General features: G+C 44.4%; 1 protein-coding gene across 3 annotated transcripts in view; it reads right to left on the bottom strand.

The window, feature by feature from the left end:
- The window catches only part of OLFM3 (olfactomedin 3), a 167258-nt gene that overhangs the window by 27512 nt on the left and 121108 nt on the right, over window positions 1-18638 (bottom strand). For all 3 annotated transcript variants that reach the window (XM_079981546.1, XM_079981545.1, XM_079981547.1), the window contains one exon: window positions 11964-12110. In XM_079981546.1, coding sequence (XP_079837672.1) covers window positions 11964-12110 — 147 coding nt within the window. The remainder of the gene's footprint in view (window positions 1-11963; window positions 12111-18638) is intronic.

Genomic DNA, 18638 nt, shown 5'->3' on the forward strand with positions numbered 1-18638 from the left:
AAACATGTACAAAAATAATGCACTTTTTACAAGTTCCCAGGCTGATACAGAAACAAAATGGAATGGGTTTAAGAACAGATGTGAAAGCAACGCAGATCAAAAATACAGTGGTACCTCAGGTTAAGTACTTAATTCGTTCTGGAGGTCTGTACTTAACCTGAAACTGTTCTTAACATGAAGCACTATTTCTGGGTTAGCGGAATCTGTAACCTGAAGCGTATGTAACCTGAAGCGTATGTAACCTGAGGTACCACTCTAGACTGAACCATCCATCTCTGCTCCTGGTCAAATAAGCACCTGGCAAACTTTGTTTGCTGTCATCAGTGGTATGGCTCTGCCACTCTCCTGACCTCCAGTTGGTTGCATTGCTGCACACCAGGCGGTACAGTGGTTGCCACAGTGCAAACGCACCTGCAGGAGCATTGCCTTGCCTCTGCCACTGTGTTTGCACCCTGTCAACCTCCCCTTCCCAGTAAGCGGAAGTGGTCAGGTGAGTGCCACTGCTGTCATACGCATCTTTTGGGTGTGCCTCAAGCTTTTCATGTTTTAGCTCCTGCCTCTTCCCCACTGTAAAACTGCTAAAAGTTCCCTTTTCCTTGAGCTTCAGATACATGTTGGTTGTTGAGGAATGCAGGAGACTGGTTTCAGAAGAATGGAGGGGAAGGCAGAGCCCCTGCTGTTCTCACAGAGCTTGCTGGGCAGCCTTTGGGCATCATCTATAGTGGTTAACTGAGGAATGAAGACCAAAGAGTTCAGGGGTCTAGGACCAAATACAGCCTCAGAAATACAAAAACAAAATAAAACAGGGTGGCATCTGAATGGGGAATTTTCAGGTGCACCAAAGAGGAGAGTGACTTCTTTTTTGAGTACAACACTTGGCTTTGGATGGATGTTTTCTCGTGCTAATTTGAAGTCACTCAAGAACTCAGGGCTCTCAGCGACCAATTCATCACTTTCAGTGTGCTTTCTTGATTGCATTAGGACACTGGGCCTTTGCTCATCCAAGAACTCTTTAGCCTAGGGAATCAATTGGATTGTACACTTCAAATTCTGTGACTCAGTCTTGGTTCAAACAAAAATGCACTATTTTATGGGGGAAATGTGCACACAAAATGAATAGTTTAAAGGGAAATGTATTGAAACACAAAACATGCATTTTAAGGCTGGAATGTGTACCAAAACGCATAAGATATAAGATGTGCATAATAAATAATAATAATAATAATAATAATAATAATAATAGCACATTTTTGTGCATTAAAAAATCCAAAATAATGGGATGGAAGGGACCTATGATTGAGAGAAAATGACATGGAACTGAAACAGGCTTCCCTATTCAGCTGCCACTGTTTTAAAAGAGAGTATATATCAGATGACACAAAAATGTTAAGTATTCTAGTTCAGGAATAGGCAAATTTGATTTCATTACATCTCAATTCATAATCCCAAAATACTGTGCAAAAGAAATGTCTAGATGGGATTTTCAATAGGGGAGAAAGTAAAACGAAGTAGGGAGGCTGAAAAGACCAGAAATGTGGGGTTGGGGGGTTGGGGGGGGGAGAATAAAATATAGCATGCTTCTGCTAATGTTTCAGGTGCTGTGAACCATATTATGTGGCTTCTCAGAAGTATGGCATCTCCTTGATGGGGGGTTGCCACCATCCTTTGAAAGGATGTATTGTGAGAGTGGTTCCATCAATATTCAGACCTCAGGGGCCTTAGAACCACTAAAAAAAAAAAAAAAAAAAAAAGGGCGGCCAGAAGTGCAACCACCTTCTGTGCTGAGGAGCAGAACTGCTGACATAAATAGCTATTCCATGTCAAGTTCACCCCCACCTACCCTATAAATTCTGGGCGATCTTAGTGATGGTGTGACATCACCACATCACGTACTTCCCCACTCCCACTCTGAATCACTGCCAGATTTGTTGAAACACCGGGATCAGGGTCTTTGATGTGGGGTCATGGTTTTAGTTCAGCCCTGACTCTTGATACATTGGAGTGCATATATTTATTTTCCTTTCAAAGCCCCCAAATTCTATACTTTCCTGATACTTTCCTTTTTGATGTGTCTGTGCTTTGGAAGATGCGAGACAGCGATATTTGTTCAAGTACAAAGCGTCTCATCCCCCGCCTTCCCTGAACTATGTTAGTGTTTTCTTCTGCAAGTGCAACCTGCACATTGGATCTCCTTCTCACTGAAATAAAAGGAGAAACTAAAGAAGAAGAAGAAGAAGAAGAAGAAGAAGAAGAAGAAGAAGAAGAAGAAGAAGAAGAAGAAGAAGAAGAAGAAAGCCCTGGTGTCCAGACATATACCCACAAATGCCTCAACATTTCCTTTTGCAATCAGCCTTCCTCACACTGTACTGGAAGCAGCTTCCTCCAGCCCCTTGAGATTGGGTTCACTCTTCCCACCTTGGATCAAATCTATGTTTCCAGGTGTCATAAGAAAGCTGCAGAGATAGTGCAGGATAGTGTGCACCCCAGAAATGATCTCTTTCAGCTTCTGCCTTCTGGAAGAAGGTACAGGGTTATAAAGACTAGGACTAGCCGCCTGAAAAAAGTTTTGATCCAAATGTAATTTTGGTTTTAAACGCAGTGTAAGGTAGTCTCTATGGCAGTATATTGTATTTAATTATGGGATATCAGAGTTTTTAGGGGGCTAACCAGGCTAGGATAGCTGGGATAGTAGGCTTGTTGGTTTTTGAATGTCCGATGTAGATTTTTTTCAATTTCGTTGTTCTGTATGGGACAATGACAATAAAGATTATCATAGCATATTCAAGAGTGAATTGTTGTGGTATAAACTGCAGAGTGGAGAGCCATGGTGCCCACATGGAAGTCTGTCCATGGTGCTTTAGTTCCAGCCTTTGCCAACTGACTCCCTGGCTTCATCTTCACAAATGGAGGAAGCTCCATATTGAAAAGCATTATACCTTGGAATACTTTCATAGTCTGATTGTGAGCTTCCAATGGCATCTTTCAGTGCTAGAACAAGATGCAGATGGCCACCAGCAATTAGAAGCTGGACAGCAGGTAAAGGTAAAGGTAAAGAAAGGTAAAGGCATGGGAAGGTTGAGGGTGGCAAGAGAGGATATATTGATTATTAATATGCTTCCTAACCTGCGCTAGGAAGTTTCTTCACTCCCCCCCCCCTTTGCAGCAGAAAACCGGTTGTAGACTTGTGTGAGACTTTTAAGACAACAAACAATTCAATCTGGCTTGCCCAGATTGAGATATGTTCTATTATTCCTGGTAAGACCCCTTTGATCCCTCCTAAAAGAATAAAGGGGACGCAGGTGGCGCTGTGGGTTAAAGCCTCAGCGCCTAGGGCTTGCCGATTGAAAGGTCGGCGGTTCGAATCCCTGCAGCGGGGTGTGCTCCCGCTGCTCGGTCCCAGCACCTGCCAACCTAGCAGTTCGAAAGCACCTCCTGGTGCAAGTAGATAAATAGGGACCGCTTACCAGCGGGAAGGTAAACGGCGTTTCCGTGTGCAGCTCTGGCTCGCCAGAACAGCGATGTCACGCTGGCCACGTGACCCGGAAGTGTCTCCGGACAGCGCTGGCCCCTGGCCTCTTAAGTGAGATGGGCGCACAACCCCAGAGTCTGTCAAGACTGGCCCGTACGGGCAGGGGTACCTTTACCTTTACCTTTAAAAGAATAAAGACACAACAGTCTTATTCATAAGTAACAAAAAATAGTTTTACTCACGATCAGTCAGAGCACAGTGTGATCCCTGAAGGCAAGCTTTAGGCTTAAAGTTACAAACATGTACAAACAGGTTTACCCCATATGGGAGATAACCTGGGGGGCTGCTGGCTTGCAGCAGTCCAGTCCAGGTGAATCAGGAATTTGGCAGGACGAAAAAGAAGATCGAAGAGAGGGAGGTGGCTGAGTGACTTGGTATTTTACCAGGTCTGGAAAGGTCACACCCACCTACTAGTTACATGCAAGGAAGGATGCTCCAGGTCAGGAGGAACAGGAAGTTGTAACTGGCTGGACTAACATTCCCTGCATGACCACTCTAGCAAAACAGGTAATGTTGTACTTGACTGCTCCCAGTGGATTACATCCCACAAAAGGACCCCTGGACGGTTTAGTCCAGTCAAAGGTGACTATGGGGTTGTGGTGCTCATCACACTTTCAGGCTGAGGGAGCCAATGTTTGTCCACAGACAGCTTTATGAGTCATGTGGCCAGCATGACTTAACTGCTTCTGGTGCAACGGAACTCCATGGCAGAAACCAGAGCGCAGGGAAATGCTGTTTATGTTCCCGCTGCAGCGGTATCTATTTATCTACTTGCACCGGTGTGCTTTCGATCTGTGAGGTTGGCAGGAGCTGGGACCAGAGTGACAGGAGCTCACCCTGTTACGGGGATTCGAACCACCGACCTTCTGATCAGCAAGCCCAAGGGGCTCAGTGGTTTAGACCATAGCACCACCCATGCCCCATAGGACAGCAGGACTGAGCAAGCACACAGTTCACCCAGTCACAGTCTTCTCCATTGGGGTAAGGTACATGTTATTTCTGTTTAAGTTATAGCAATGAATCCATGTGCAAATTGTATGCTGGTGGGTGCCTTCTTCTTTGGTAATGCATTTCCTCATTTTTGGTGCTGCTTAAATGACCAGCTAAGGGACGCAGGTGGCGCTGTGGGTTAAAGCCTCAGCGCCTAGGACTTGCCGATCGAAAGGTCGGCGGTTCGAATCCCTGCGGCGGGGTGCGCTCCCGCTGCTCGGTCCCAGCGCCTGCCAACCTAGCAGTTCGAAAGCACCTCCGGGTGCAAGTAGATAAATAGGGACCGCTTACCAGCGGGAAGGTAAACGGCGTTTCCGTGTGCAGCTCTGGCTCGCCAGAGCAGCGATGTCACGCTGGCCACGTGACCCGGAAGTGTCTCCGGACAGCGCTGGCCCCCGGCCTCTTGAGTGAGATGGGCACACAACCCCAGAGTCTGTCAAGACTGGCCTGTACGGGCAGGGGTACCTTTACCTTTACCTTTAAAAGAATAAAGACACAATAGTCTTATTCATAAGTAACAAAAAATAGTTTTACTCACGATCAGTCAGAGCACAGTGTGATCCCTGAAGGCAAGCTTTAGGCTTAAAGTTACAAACATGTACAAACAGGTTTACCCCATATGGGAGATAACCTGGGGGGCTGCTGGCTTGCAGCAGTCCAGTCCAGGTGAATCAGGAATTTGGCTGGACGAAAAAGAAGATCGAAGAGAGGGAGGTGGCTGAGTGACTTGGTATTTTACCAGGTCTGGAAAGGTCACACCCACCTACTAGTTACATGCAAGGAAGGATGCTCCAGGTCAGGAGGAACAGGAAGTTGTAACTGGCTGGACTAACATTCCCTGCATGACCACTCTAGCAAAACAGGTAATGTTGTACTTGACTGCTCCCAGTGGATTACATCCCACAAAAGGACCCCTGGACGGTTAAGTCCAGTCAAAGGCGACTATGGGGTTGTGGTGCTCATCACACTTTCAGGCTGAGGGAGCCAATGTTTGTCCACAGACAGCTTTATGAGTCATGTGGCCAGCATGACTTAACTGCTTCTGGTGCAACGGAACTCCATGGCAGAAACCAGAGCGCAGGGAAATGCTGTTTATGTTCCCGCTGCAGCGGTACCTATTTATCTACTTGCACCGGTGTGCTTTCGATCTGCGAGGTTGGCAGGAGCTGGGACCAGAGTGACAGGAGCTCACCCTGTTACAGGGATTCGAACCACCGACCTTCTGATCAGCAAGCCCAAGGGGCTCAGTGGTTTAGACCATAGCACCACCCATGCCCCATAGGACAGCAGGACTGAGCAAGCACACAGTTCACCCAGTCACAGTCTTCTCCATTGGGGTAAGGTATATGTTATTTCTGTTTAAGTTATAGCAATGAATCCATGTGCAAATTGTATGCTGATGGGTGCCTTCTTCTTTGGTAATGCATTTCCTCATTTTTGGTGCTGCTTAAATGACCAGCTAAGGGACGCAGGTGGCGCTGTGGGTTAAAGCCTCAGCGCCTAGGACTTGCCGATCGAAAGGTCGGCGGTTCGAATCCCTGCGGCGGGGTGCGCTCCCGTTGCTCGGTCCCAGCGCCTGCCAACCTAGCAGTTCGAAAGCACCTCCGGGTGCAAGTAGATAAATAGGGACCGCTTACCAGCGGGAAGGTAAATGGCGTTTCCGTGTGCGACTCTGGCTCGCCAGAGCAGCGATGTCACGCTGGCCACGTGACCCGGAAGTGTCTCCGGACAGCGCTTTAAAAGGTAAAGGTAAAGGTAAAGGTACCCCTGCCCGTACGGGCCAGTCTTGACAGACTCTGGGGTTGTGCGCCCATCTCACTTAAGAGGCCAGGGGCCAGCGCTGTCCGGAGACACTTCCGGGTCACGTGGCCAGCATGACATCGCTGCTCTGGCGAGCCAGAGCCGCACACGGAAACGCCGTTTACCTTCCCGCTGGTAAGCGGTCCCTATTTATCTACTTGCACCCGGAGGTGCTTTCGAATTGCTAGGTTGGCAGGCGCTGGGAGCGAGCAGCGGGAGCGCACCCCGCCGCAGGGATTCGAACCGCCGACCTTTCGATCGGCAAGTCCTAGGCGCTGAGGCTTTAACCCACAGCGCCACCTGCGTCCCTTAGGGGTACCTTTACCTTTACCTAAATGACCAGCCTAGAGTAGGTGGACCTCTGACCTGATGCAGCAAGGCGTACTTTAAACTTTTAAATTTGTAAACCAACTCAGCCCTGAGGGATAGGTTGGGTCAGAAGTTCCCACAGATGCAGACAACAATGCTATGGATTTGTGATTACTTAATCTTCTGTAACTCTGCTCCTAGTTTAAAAAGACTGCAAAGCTGGTATTTCATCAAAATGCAGATTTGCTACTTATCTAGCTCTTAGCGCTTTTTGAGAAACTGCCAGTAATAATAGCAAATCCACAACTTTTATTATCCTTGTCGCTATGCAAGTCAAGCAAATAAAACACCCCTTAGAACTGTGACAAAACTAGGGCTGTTTGTTTTGCTAGAGTTGCTGTTAATCTGAATCTGTAAGAAGATTCAATGCGACATAAAAGGGAAATTCCTTGCATACTCAATGTGATTAAATTAAAATAATTTTATTAGGGCTGTACTCAATATCATTCAGATTTGCTTTTGTGGCTGAAAATACTATGGGGAAGAAATAGTTTCAGAAACACTGATTGTGTGAATAGTATTTTTTCTGAATATTGTTCAGAAAAACTGAGTAGTAGTCATTATTCTACCCCCCTGAGCTTAAGGAGCATTAATTCCAATGGGCCTACTTTGAGTAACATTTAGTTGAATACAACCCACTGTTTCCCATCATTGCTGCCACTACTTTGGCGCCATTTTGTTTCCCAGGCTGCCTTTCTGCCTACTTCCTAGATTAGTCACATGATTGACTCCTCACAATCTGGGATCATACAGTGAATAGGATAATGTCACATGGCTAAGTAACCAATCAGATTTGCCTACATGATGTTGTCACTGAGAGCAAGCAAAGTCAATGAAGAGTGAGAGCAAGCTAGTATGTTTTTTGTGAGGAGTGCCAAAATATACTGTTGAAAAGGGGAGGGTTGGGATTTTTTTGCCACTGCTGTACACGTTCATAAAAATACAGGAGCAGTCTGAGTTTGTGCAGAATATTTTGGGGTTTTTAAGCAAGACCTGTGGCAAGGGTGGGGTTTATGGTAAAAATCACAAAACACACTACAATTTGATTTAATGTCTGGACTCGACAAATTCATGGAGAAAAGGTCAGGTTTTAACTAATGTGCAGTTAATCCTTTAAAAACTGTATTGATTACAGTCACAGACCAATATAATTTGTTACACTCGAATAATATGCATTAAAAAGATATGGATGAATTTACCGAAGAACCAAAAAAAGAAGTTCTCACTTTACCATCTGCTTCCACATTTATATTAAAGAGACAAGGAATTTAGCTACCTTATACGTAACATAAATAGAATTGACGATTACGCAAAAAGATATCACAGTTTCAGTGGATCTTCTTGTTGAGTTCTTAATAAAGGGGGTGGAGGCACAGGCTCTTTGGGCTCCATATACAAATTGCAGTGTCTTTCCGATTTCACAAAGATGAAGTCACTCATCAAGAAGAGTCTTACTGAACTGGAGGGCAGAGCCAAGAAAAACTACATGGCCAGAGGCTGAACAGCTCTGAGAACTAGTTTCTGGGAGACAAATAATGGTGAAGCACTGTTGCCTTTCTGCCTTTCCAGAGAAGCAGCCTAGAGATATCTTACTGGCTACTCTACCAACAGGAAATATTGGGTGAGGTAGATTCAGAAGGCCCTATATTATGCTTTTGTTATTCTGGAAGTGATCTCCTTTACTTCAATAGGTTTTCTATCAAGGATGTGGTTTAGAGCTACGGAGATGGAAAACATCAGTGCTGCGAAATTGCCGGAAAGCCTTGAGAGCATTTTAGTGCAAGAGTGTAAATGGCATGTTCCCTTTGTTAACAAACAAACCCGGAACAGGAGCAGCTACACAAATATTCCCTTATTATTTTAAAACTGAAGTCTATAACCTCACCCTCCACCACCGTGCTCATGAATTCTTTTATTCTGGAAGACAGTTTGCTTTTATTTCACAATGCCTGAGCCAATGTAACATCTGAAACTTCGAGGAACAGCAGCACGACAAACCCAGCTGTTTTTAAAAGCCTTGTGGCTATGTGTGCCTATTGATGTGGAATATTGCCTTTCTCCTGGTTTGCCCTCATGTTGTGATTTCTTAGAACTGGTCCACACATATGGATCCCTTGCCTACTTTTCTGCACTTGATTACTGCACAATTGATGACTAGCCTTGAATCACACCTTATCTCTGGAGCCAGTTGTGGGTTTCTCTGTGGAGAAACTCTACTGTGGAGAGAAGGATTCCATGCTTTGATGTATCACATGAAAACAAACACTGCATTCATTCATTCATTCATTCGATCGTTTGTTTGTTGGTAGTAGGCCACTCTCTTTATTCTGCATAAATTTACTGCCACTCCTACCCATAATCTTATTAATTTGGTGTATGAAAGAGAAACCTTAAAAAACCTGCAGAAACAGTTCAATAATATCAGATTCCAGATCTTCAACAGGGATAGCCTACCACGTTAGGTAAAGGTAAAGGTACCCCTGACCATTAGGTCCAGTCATGACCGACTCTGGGGTTGCGGCGCTCATCTCGCTCTATGGGCTTCCAGGTCATGTGGCCAGCATGACTAAGCCACTTCTGGTGAATCAGAGCAGCGCACAGAAACGCCGTTTACCTTCCCGCCAGAGCGGTACCTATTTATCTACTTGCACTTGGATGTGCTTTCGAACTGCTAGGTTGGCAGGAGCAGGGACTGAGCAATGGGAGCTCACCCGGTCGCGGGGATTCGAACCGCCAACCTTCTGATCAGCAAGTCCTAGGCTCTGTGGTTTAACCCACAGCGCCACCTGCGTGTAGGCTATTTCAAGAGCATTTCTTTAAGCTGAATTGACGAGGGTTTCTCATTTCCTGAGTGTAGACACTAGCCACCAAAACAAGGACTTTTGACTTGTAAAAAGGTATTACAGAAAGGTCATAGGGTTGCTACCTTTTCACATGGCAAATTGTGGACAATTCAGGCTGCAGCCTTAAGCTCACTTACCTGGGAGTAAGTTCCACTGAAAACTCTGGGACTTACTACTGAGCACTTATGTGTAAGTCTGTCAGGAAGCATGTCAGTCAGCACAACAAGAAGAACATCAAGGGGCTTATTATTTATCAGCAAGTATTATAATAACAGAAGTACAGAGTTGACGAAACATCTAAAATACCTGCCTGCAAAGGGGTGGGGAGCTCTTGCTGCCTGGAAGCAGTGGCTCATGAAGAGATACAATATGTAGCCTCCTCTACAGGTTATTTTTCTCTCTGCCATGCCCCAACATTTCATTCTGTCAGGACTAACTCAGAATGAGAGACCACTTCCTCTGACAGTATCACTGACTCTCACCTAGGGCCATTGGTTATAGACAACTGAGCCAGAGACCAAAAGCCCAGGAAATTTTAAAATAAAAAATAATTTAAAAAATAGTCCAGGAAATGATGGCCCATCAGAGCTGGCGGCCAATCTGGGGTATAACAATAAAATAATGAACAGGGTGGTGATACAATGACCACTGCAATCAACACAAGATAACATCACCAAGGCAACTATCTGTAAACAAACAATGAACATCCATAAAAATGGATGAACTATTTATTTACTGTGTTTGCTATTGTTTAGGATAAAAACTCTCCTTCATGGATCACTGTATGGAAGTGAGAGCTGGACCATAAAGAAGGCTGATTGCCAAAGAATTGATGTTTTTGAATTATGGTGCTGGAGGAGACTCTTGAGGGTCCCATGGACTGCAAGAAGATCAAACCTATCCATTCTTAAGGAAATCAGCCCTGAGTGCTCACTGGAAGGACAGATCCTGAAGCTGAGGCTCCAATACTTTGGCCACCTCATGAGAAGAGAAGACTCCCTGGAAAAGACCCTGATGCTGGGAAAGATGGAGGGCACAAGGAGAAGGGGACGGCAGAGGACGAGATGGTTGGAGAGTGTTACAGAAGCTACCAACATGAATTTGACAAAACTCTGGGAGGCAGTGGAAGACAGGAGTGCCTGGTGTGCTCTGGTCCATGGGGTCACGAAGAGTCGGAAATGACTAAACGACTAAACAACAACAAAGATAAAAACTAGTTGGGAAATAAACTACTTTGCCATTTTTATGGATGTTTATTGTTTGTTTACAGATAGTTGGCATGGTGATATTACCTTGTGTTGACTGCCAATCTGGGGGGCAGTGTACCCTTGACCAGTCCTCAGCACCACCTCCATACCCTCTAATATCTCCCCTAAAAAAATGCTCTGTGCAGAAGCCCAGAGCCAAAGGGATAATGACCATGTAGCAGCAGGAAGCGTCATATTCCGGAGACTGTTTGGAGGGAGGAAGACAGAGCCACATGCTCCAGAGCAAGGTTAACACTCCAAAAAAAAGGGATAGGCAGCAGAGTGAGTAATAAAATGGCACAATTTGTGCTTAGCAGTCACAGGTGCAACATCTACTTCTCCTCAGCAATTAGAGATCCTTTAGATCTGCTGGACAGCTCCCTGTCATCAGTAATAAGACAGGCATCTGAGCCAAACAACAGTGGTGTCCAGGGTTGAGTTCTTTCCATGTCAGTAAGGATTGAATGACCCCAAACACCACCATAGGCAGAGATGTGGTTGACTGGAAGCAAACAAGGTCTAGTGAATCAGTCAAACATATGGCAGGCAAGATGTCACTATGATGTTGAGCTGGGGTACAGAATGGGTGCTTCATTATAAATTCATTTCTCACAGCAGTTCTTTCATGGCACTCAGTTTGCGAATTATTAAGCTGGCTGTGGCAATTATGTAGCACTGAGTATCACCATTTGTCTTTAGATTATTAAAAGCTAAAATTGGAAAACCGGCCACTAATGCCTGATTATCTTTAGAACTCTTTATTATCTAGCGCAACAATTTCTGTTTTCAGCGTGGCACACAAAATTATAATATAAATTGCAAATCTACAAAAGAGATTACGGTGATTATTAAAAAGTTCTTTTTTTGTTGCCCACAGAAGCTCTTTTTCTCAAAACACTTATTTGGGACACTGTCAGCACCACTAATTGCAATTTGTGAGGAAACACAAATGCTGCTTTTGCAGAAATTATGGGCAGACTTTGTCTCTGTAGTTTGTTAGCTACATATTGTCACCCTCTGTGTCAGGTGCTCATTGCCCTGTGTTGTTTAACATTAAGAAGAGAAAGTGGATGTCAATAACTTTTAAAATGGAAAATAAAAATATTATTTAAAAGGGAGTGAAAGAACATATTTTCATGAGCATCTTAATAGGCAAAAGGAAGGTTATCTGGTGACCATACTCACCTTTTCCAGTAGTTGTCTAAGCTGCTTGCTTTTGGCATCTCTGGAGCAAAGGTTTTGTTCTGGAGCAACCACAGTGCAAATACATCTTCCATCTGGGTCTTGGGCGGAACTATAGACTTGCCAGCCTTCTTTGGGACTGATTTGAGTCTGTGAACAAGAAATAATGGGACACTATAATAAACAAGCACAGAATGGAGAGGAAGAGAAATGGGTTTCATTTGCAGATGACCATTTACCGTATTTTTTGCTCCATAAGACGCACCTAGTTTTTAGAGGGGGAATGCAAGAAAAAAAAAATTCTTTAAAGGGAGCGCTGAGCAGAGCCTGTATGCATCCCAGGCTTTGCTCAGCTCTCCCTTTCACGAGCCGCAAGGAGCGTGTGTGCGGCGCTTGCATGCTTTTCCCCGAGGTGGGAGAAGGGCAGCCCATCACGGATGGGCTGCCCTTCTCCCTCCTTGGGGAAAAGCCTCCGTGCGGCTCTTTAAAGGGAGCGCGGCTCTTGCTGGCTTTTGCGGGAGGTGGGGGAAGGGACAGAGCGCGGCTAAGCCAGAAGCTAGAACAGTGAGAGGGAGCTCAGCGATCCCTCTCGCTGTTCTGGCTTCTGGGATAGCTGTACAGCCTCTTCAGGGCAGCGGAATGAATGATCCCCCACTGCCCTGAAGAGGCTGCGTGTGGCTAAGCCAGAAGCTAGAACAGTGAGAGGGAGTGCTGCTCTGGCTTCTGGGATAGCTGCGCAGCCTGCATTTGCTCCACACACACACACATTTCCCCTTACTTTTTAGGAGGGAAAAAGTGTGTCTTATAGAGTGAAAAATATGGTATTTATTAATTAAATAGAACCTGTACAGTGTTCCATTGCACAAAATCTCTTAAGAAGTTTGCATAAAATTGGATTGACCAAAGTTGTTGAACTTTTTTGTGGGAAGACCCAAAGTTGTATTGACCTGTTGGACAGCCCTGACTTAGTGGGTACTTTGCTGCATTCAGCAAGAGGATGTTCTGCTGTCAGAGGCATGGCAAAGAGGCACCAGTTGTGCTTCTTGTGCCTCCTTAGTGTTGTGGTTGGCAGGGCTTGAAGCTGGGACCTTGTGTTTGCAAAGGATTTATTCTCCCACCAAGCTGTGGTGTCTCCTTACTTCCATCAGAGGAACCAGATGACCATAGATGACCTAGAAGAGCAGAGCTACGAAGCTTTCACATGGAATGGAAATCTCTAAAATCTCTACACCCCAACAGCTAAAAAAAGAAAATGAAACAATCCACCCTTTGTGCCTTTTTAATTTCTTTTCAGAAAGGGCAGAGGTCCTGATCCAGCAAGGATATCCGAATGCACAAGGCTTACTTATAGCCTGTTTATGTGGGCTAAGATATGAGAGGTTACTGTTTGTCCTCTCACTGCTCACTAAGGGCCAAAGCAGATCTTACTTTAATTGTGTTAGTAATCATGCTTCATCCTGATTTTGACCCTGGGGATGGAGCCATGGTGAACAGGGCAGTTTTTCATTGGATGGGATTGGATATTCCACTATGTGAATATCTGTGCAAGGATTTGGACACTAAACCCTGTTTTGCTGGATACATTTGCAGAGCACAATTTACCCCAAGTGGAATGATGGCTGGATCAGCACTTTACTTCAACTTGGCCAAAGGAGCTTATCTGCTGAAAGGCACAGTGCAAAGCTGATAATAAATAAAGAATAAAATAAAATAAAATAAAATAAATGGCAGGCCATGCATGTCATGCAAAGCTAATCCTGACTTTGACCTATGATTGACACTCATGCCCACACAAGATGCAAGGCGTGATGTTTTTCTAACTGCAGAAGAGGAACCACAACCTCACAAGTGTCTTCTTCTGTGATGTTACCACGTTAACTACTGATGGATAATTATCCTCTGGTAACTTTGGCATCACTCCCGGACATACAAGAAATGCAGACTAAGTTGCAGCCTTCACAACTACCAACTGTCCACAGACACAAAACTGACAGCACAACACAGACCCAGAACAAATTGCCCAATAAAAGCATTAGAGAAAACCATTCAACACACCCAAGACACAACAGAGAAAGCATGCATTGGGCTAGAAGTTAGCTTTTAAGTGAAACAGTACAGTATTTCTAGCACAGATGTGCAGTTATGTTTTAATTGTTTTAGCAAAAAGATAGCATTGACATCTTTTGTTTTAAAAAATGAAGAAGAAAGGTTTACATGTCTACAATTATTGAATTGCACACTGCTTGGCTTTTCTCTAGGGTTAATCTCACGCAGCCCTCCCCAGACACAAGGCAGCAAAGGCTTTGAACGAGATGCAAGAGAGTTAATAATTTTTTTAAAAAATCATTGCAGAAATATGAAGAAACAAGACTGCAAGGCATTTTTCTACCTCTAAAACCTTTCAAGCCTCAGAGGACTTTGTGAGGTAGAGAGTAGATATTGCAAAGCAGACTAGTCATTAGCAGAGCTGAAAATAGATCTGGGAAGCACGCTGGTTTTGAAAAAGTCAGTGTCAAATTAAAATGTCTCACCTAGACTGGATATGCAGAGGCAGCAGAAAGTGAGGGTAGAATCCTAGTGGCAGTGGAACAGATGGAACGACTCTGGACTGTGGTGATAACAACAGCTTTTAAGGTTCCTCTACAATTAAAACCAAACTCTCTCACTGCAAACAGAAAACTAGCGCAGTAGTTGGAGGGAAAGGCAAGCTCCTCCTTCCTGATGTGCTAGTTATCTACTTGCAGGGAGCTTTTACATGAGGGAACATGCAAAACCTGCACCCTTCACCTCCAGTCTGAAATGCCACAGCCCATTACACCACCGTTGGGCTTTACCACCCAGTTCCTACCCATATGCAAAGCCAGTAGGTCCTCTAAGGATGTGCTCTGTCTTTACTTTATAGGTGGAGGGGAGTAAGAGGAGCAGGCAACACTTTCAAGCCCTATGCTTTGTGTATATCCATGGTACTGGACATATGACACAAGTCGAGAATATACATACTGACAATTACAACCAAGGAAATAGGGTGGCTCCTAAAATACATATCTCAGGTGTCAACAGCCAATGTTAAAAGGTGTATCTTCAGCATACCTCTAATGAAGGTGCCATATACAGTGGTACCTTGGGTTAAGTACTTAATTCGTTCCGGAGGTCCGTTCTTAACCTGAAACTGTTCTTAACCTGAGGGCCTCCCGCTGCTGCCGTGCTGCTGGAGCACGATTTCTGTTCTCATCCTGAAGCAAAGTTCTTAACCTGAGGTACTATTTCTGGGTTAGTGGAGTCTGTAACCTGAAGCGTATGTAACCTGAGGTACCACTGTACATCTCTGTGGAGAATGAATTCCACAAATTAGGGACCTGTGCCTACTTCGAGAACAGGTGTGTATGAATCAATGGGTTAAGTTAGTGTTTTTATATATACAGATAACCTAACTGGTTTCCTGTACTTCTCTTCTGCTTGTAGCTTTCAGGTGGAACTTTTCCTTCAGTTACAATAAAGGAAGGATTTTGAAGTCCTGGTTATGAATTGCTCCACCCTGAACACAAACCCAACAGCTTGCAATGTGCCATGTTAGTCCACTCCTTCCCTGATTCATGTATATGGCATGGATGGGCCTACTAAACTACACACACACACTTCAGCATTTCCTGTACATTGTACCAGGTACATATTAATGAGAATGGTCAAACTGACAACAAATATATTTGAGGGCCAACCAACACCATCTGCCCTGTGAGGAGGATGAAGAGAGTGAAGAAGGCAGCTGAAGACATCCAGATGGACTGTACCCTCCCCACCTGGTCAGCTTTACAAGTTAAAGCATTTGTCTAAGTTCTTTAAAATTCTAAACTGCCTTGGCAGAAAGGCAATATATAATGAATGAATGAATGAATGAATGAATGAATGAATGAACTGGTGCTTCCACAGGACAGACCTGCACAGAGTGCTCTTCCCATTCAGCCCTGAAGCCCACTGTGTGACCTAAAAGTGGAAGAGGGGTGTAGGACTATGGACTCCTTGGAAGAAAGCTGGGAAATTAATAGAATGAATATATCAGCATCCTTTCCGAACAATCCTATACATACACATAACCATCTACACTACTAACTTAAAACATTAGAATAACGGAAAGTAAGGTAAAAGGTAAAAGGTAAAGGACCCCTGGACGGTTAAGTCCAGTGAAAGGGGACTATGGGGTGCAGTGCCCATCTCACTTTCAGGTCGAGGGAGATGGCGTTTGTCCACAGACAGCTTTTCGAGTCATGTGGCCAGCATGACTAAACCGCTTCTGGCGCAACAGAACACTGTGACGGAAACCAGAGCACACGGAAACTCTGTTTACTTTCCTGCCACTGTGGTACCTATTTATCAACTTGCACTGGTGTGCTTTCGAACTGCTACGTTGGCAGGAGCTGGGACAGAGAAACTGGAGCTCACTGCGTTGCGCGGATTCAAACTGCCGACCTTTTGATTGAAAGAACAGCTTTATACACAGCATAATTTTCATTTACTGTCATTCCGTCCTTAAGCTATTGCTTATGTAGTCAAAATGGCAAGAACCATACACAGAAGGGAGGTATCAGCAGACTTGGGTTAACCTTGTTTGCAGAAGTACTTTTTTCTTTTTAAGAAAAAAACTACCCTTGGGATTGGGGATCCCCCAAAACAGCCCCATGAGCCCCCTCACTTTCCATGGAATTCTGCCATACTGCTGAGAGAGGAAAAACAGAAAACTATGTGGAAGGGAAATGGAATGGGCTGCTTAGAAAAGGAGGAGATAGATATTTAAAGGTGGAGAGAACAATCTCATTGTCTGAATTGGTCATTTCCTGGTCAAAATGTAAAGCTATTTTTATAGGTCCCCAGGGAAGGGAAGCGAGACCCGCCAAAGATTAAATCAATGGAGAAATCAAAGATTTTAATTTAGTTATTACAGATGTCGGAAAATTCTGCCAAAAATGGAAAAGGAAGCAGAAATGGCTGCAACTTACAGCAATAGTCAGGAACAGAAAAATGTCAAATGAATGCAGTGGGTATTCATTCACACTGTTGTTTCAAGTCTGCAAATAGTGCATAATTAGTAACTTTTTTTTTTACGGTGTCCTGACACTTTTTTTTACATTGAAAATGAATGTAAGTCACATAAGTCATGTAAATAGTTATGTAACTTACATTGAATAGCAGACATTGAGACCTATAACATAGTGTTTGGTAGAAACCAAACTGCAGTGGAATGGAAATGGTGCTAATTGTGACAAATACAGGTCAGAATGGATAATGCTGCCTTATGTAGTAGTTATGACTGAGTACTAACGTGTCTACCCCACCCAATTCCTCTGAGGCAGACTGGATTGAAGTGCCTGGAACCCTGAACAGAAACAACATTTTGTTTCAGGGCTTTACCTAAGACATTAAAAAATAAGACTGACTTATAATTTTCTAAAATAATTCAAATGCTGAAAAGGTAACAAATACAATCTATTTTGTCACATTTTTTTTTTTTTAAATACACATTGCAAAGGGGGATTCAAACCATAGCATGCATGACAATCACGTTAACTCAAAATGCATTTTCTGGAGCAAGAAAAGCTGCAGTAACAAAATACTTCAGCACAAAGGCTGGGAAAGTGCAACACTCCCACCGCAAAAAAGTGCAGCCTCAAAGAAAGATGTCTGGATCCTCCATAAAAAAGGAATAAGAAAGGTGTATTTATTATTTGGAAAGGTCCGTGGAAAGACTTGCCTTAGGGCTTTCTGGAAAAAAGGTTTAGTGCTGAATTATATGAAGTCCACAATGCTCTTTTATCCATTGTGTTTATTATTGTTATGGTGGAGGGCATGTGGTATAACAAGAACAATAAAAGCAAAACAAAACAGAGCCAAAGGGACCAATTTTGATGGGTTTTGAATAGCTAGAAGCATTGGAAGCTGGAATAAGCCCAGCTTATCAAAGCTACAACTGTTTGTAACATAAATAAAATGTGGGCCAGTGACATCTCCATTCCGTTACCTCCTGGTATATTAAAGCTGATGTCTTGCAGTAAGAAGACACTGTTGCTGGTCTGTACAACCTACCAAGTCACATGCAGCCCAGTGGTCATCTATGGTGGCTGGGCCACCGGCCCTATCATTAGGCAGAATGAGGTAGCTGCCTCAGGTGGAAGATGCAGAGGTGTACAGAGCAGCAGAGCACAGGTTGTACTACAGAGGTGTATGAGCCATGCGGCTTTCCCACTAAGCTAGCTTGGTGCCATCAGGTGCAGGGGAATATGTTTCCCCATTTACAGCATTGAAAGGACTCAGCTGCCAGTATGGTTGGCTTTTGCACATGGAATGGAAGAGAGGCAACATCTTTGCCTAGGGTAGTAAAACACCTTGGGCTGCTACTGCCTATCAAATACTTGACAATCCCACAGCTCCTCCTCCCTGCTAGCGTTTTGTAGTCCTTTGCTGTTGTTGTTGTTTAGTCGTTTAGTCGTGTCCGACTCTTTGTGACCCCATGGACCAGAGCACGCCAGGCACGCCAGAGCACGTCTTCCACTGCCTCCCGCAGTTTGGTCAAACTCATGCTGGTAGCTTCGAGAACACTATCCAACCATCTCGTCCTCTGTCATCCCCTTCTCATTGTGCCCTCCATCTTTCCCAACATCAGGGTCTTTTCCAGGGAGTCTTCTCTTC

The sequence above is a fragment of the Podarcis cretensis genome, assembly GCF_951804945.1.
Source record: "Podarcis cretensis genome assembly, chromosome: 6".
Taxonomy (NCBI): Eukaryota; Metazoa; Chordata; class Lepidosauria; order Squamata; family Lacertidae; genus Podarcis; species Podarcis cretensis.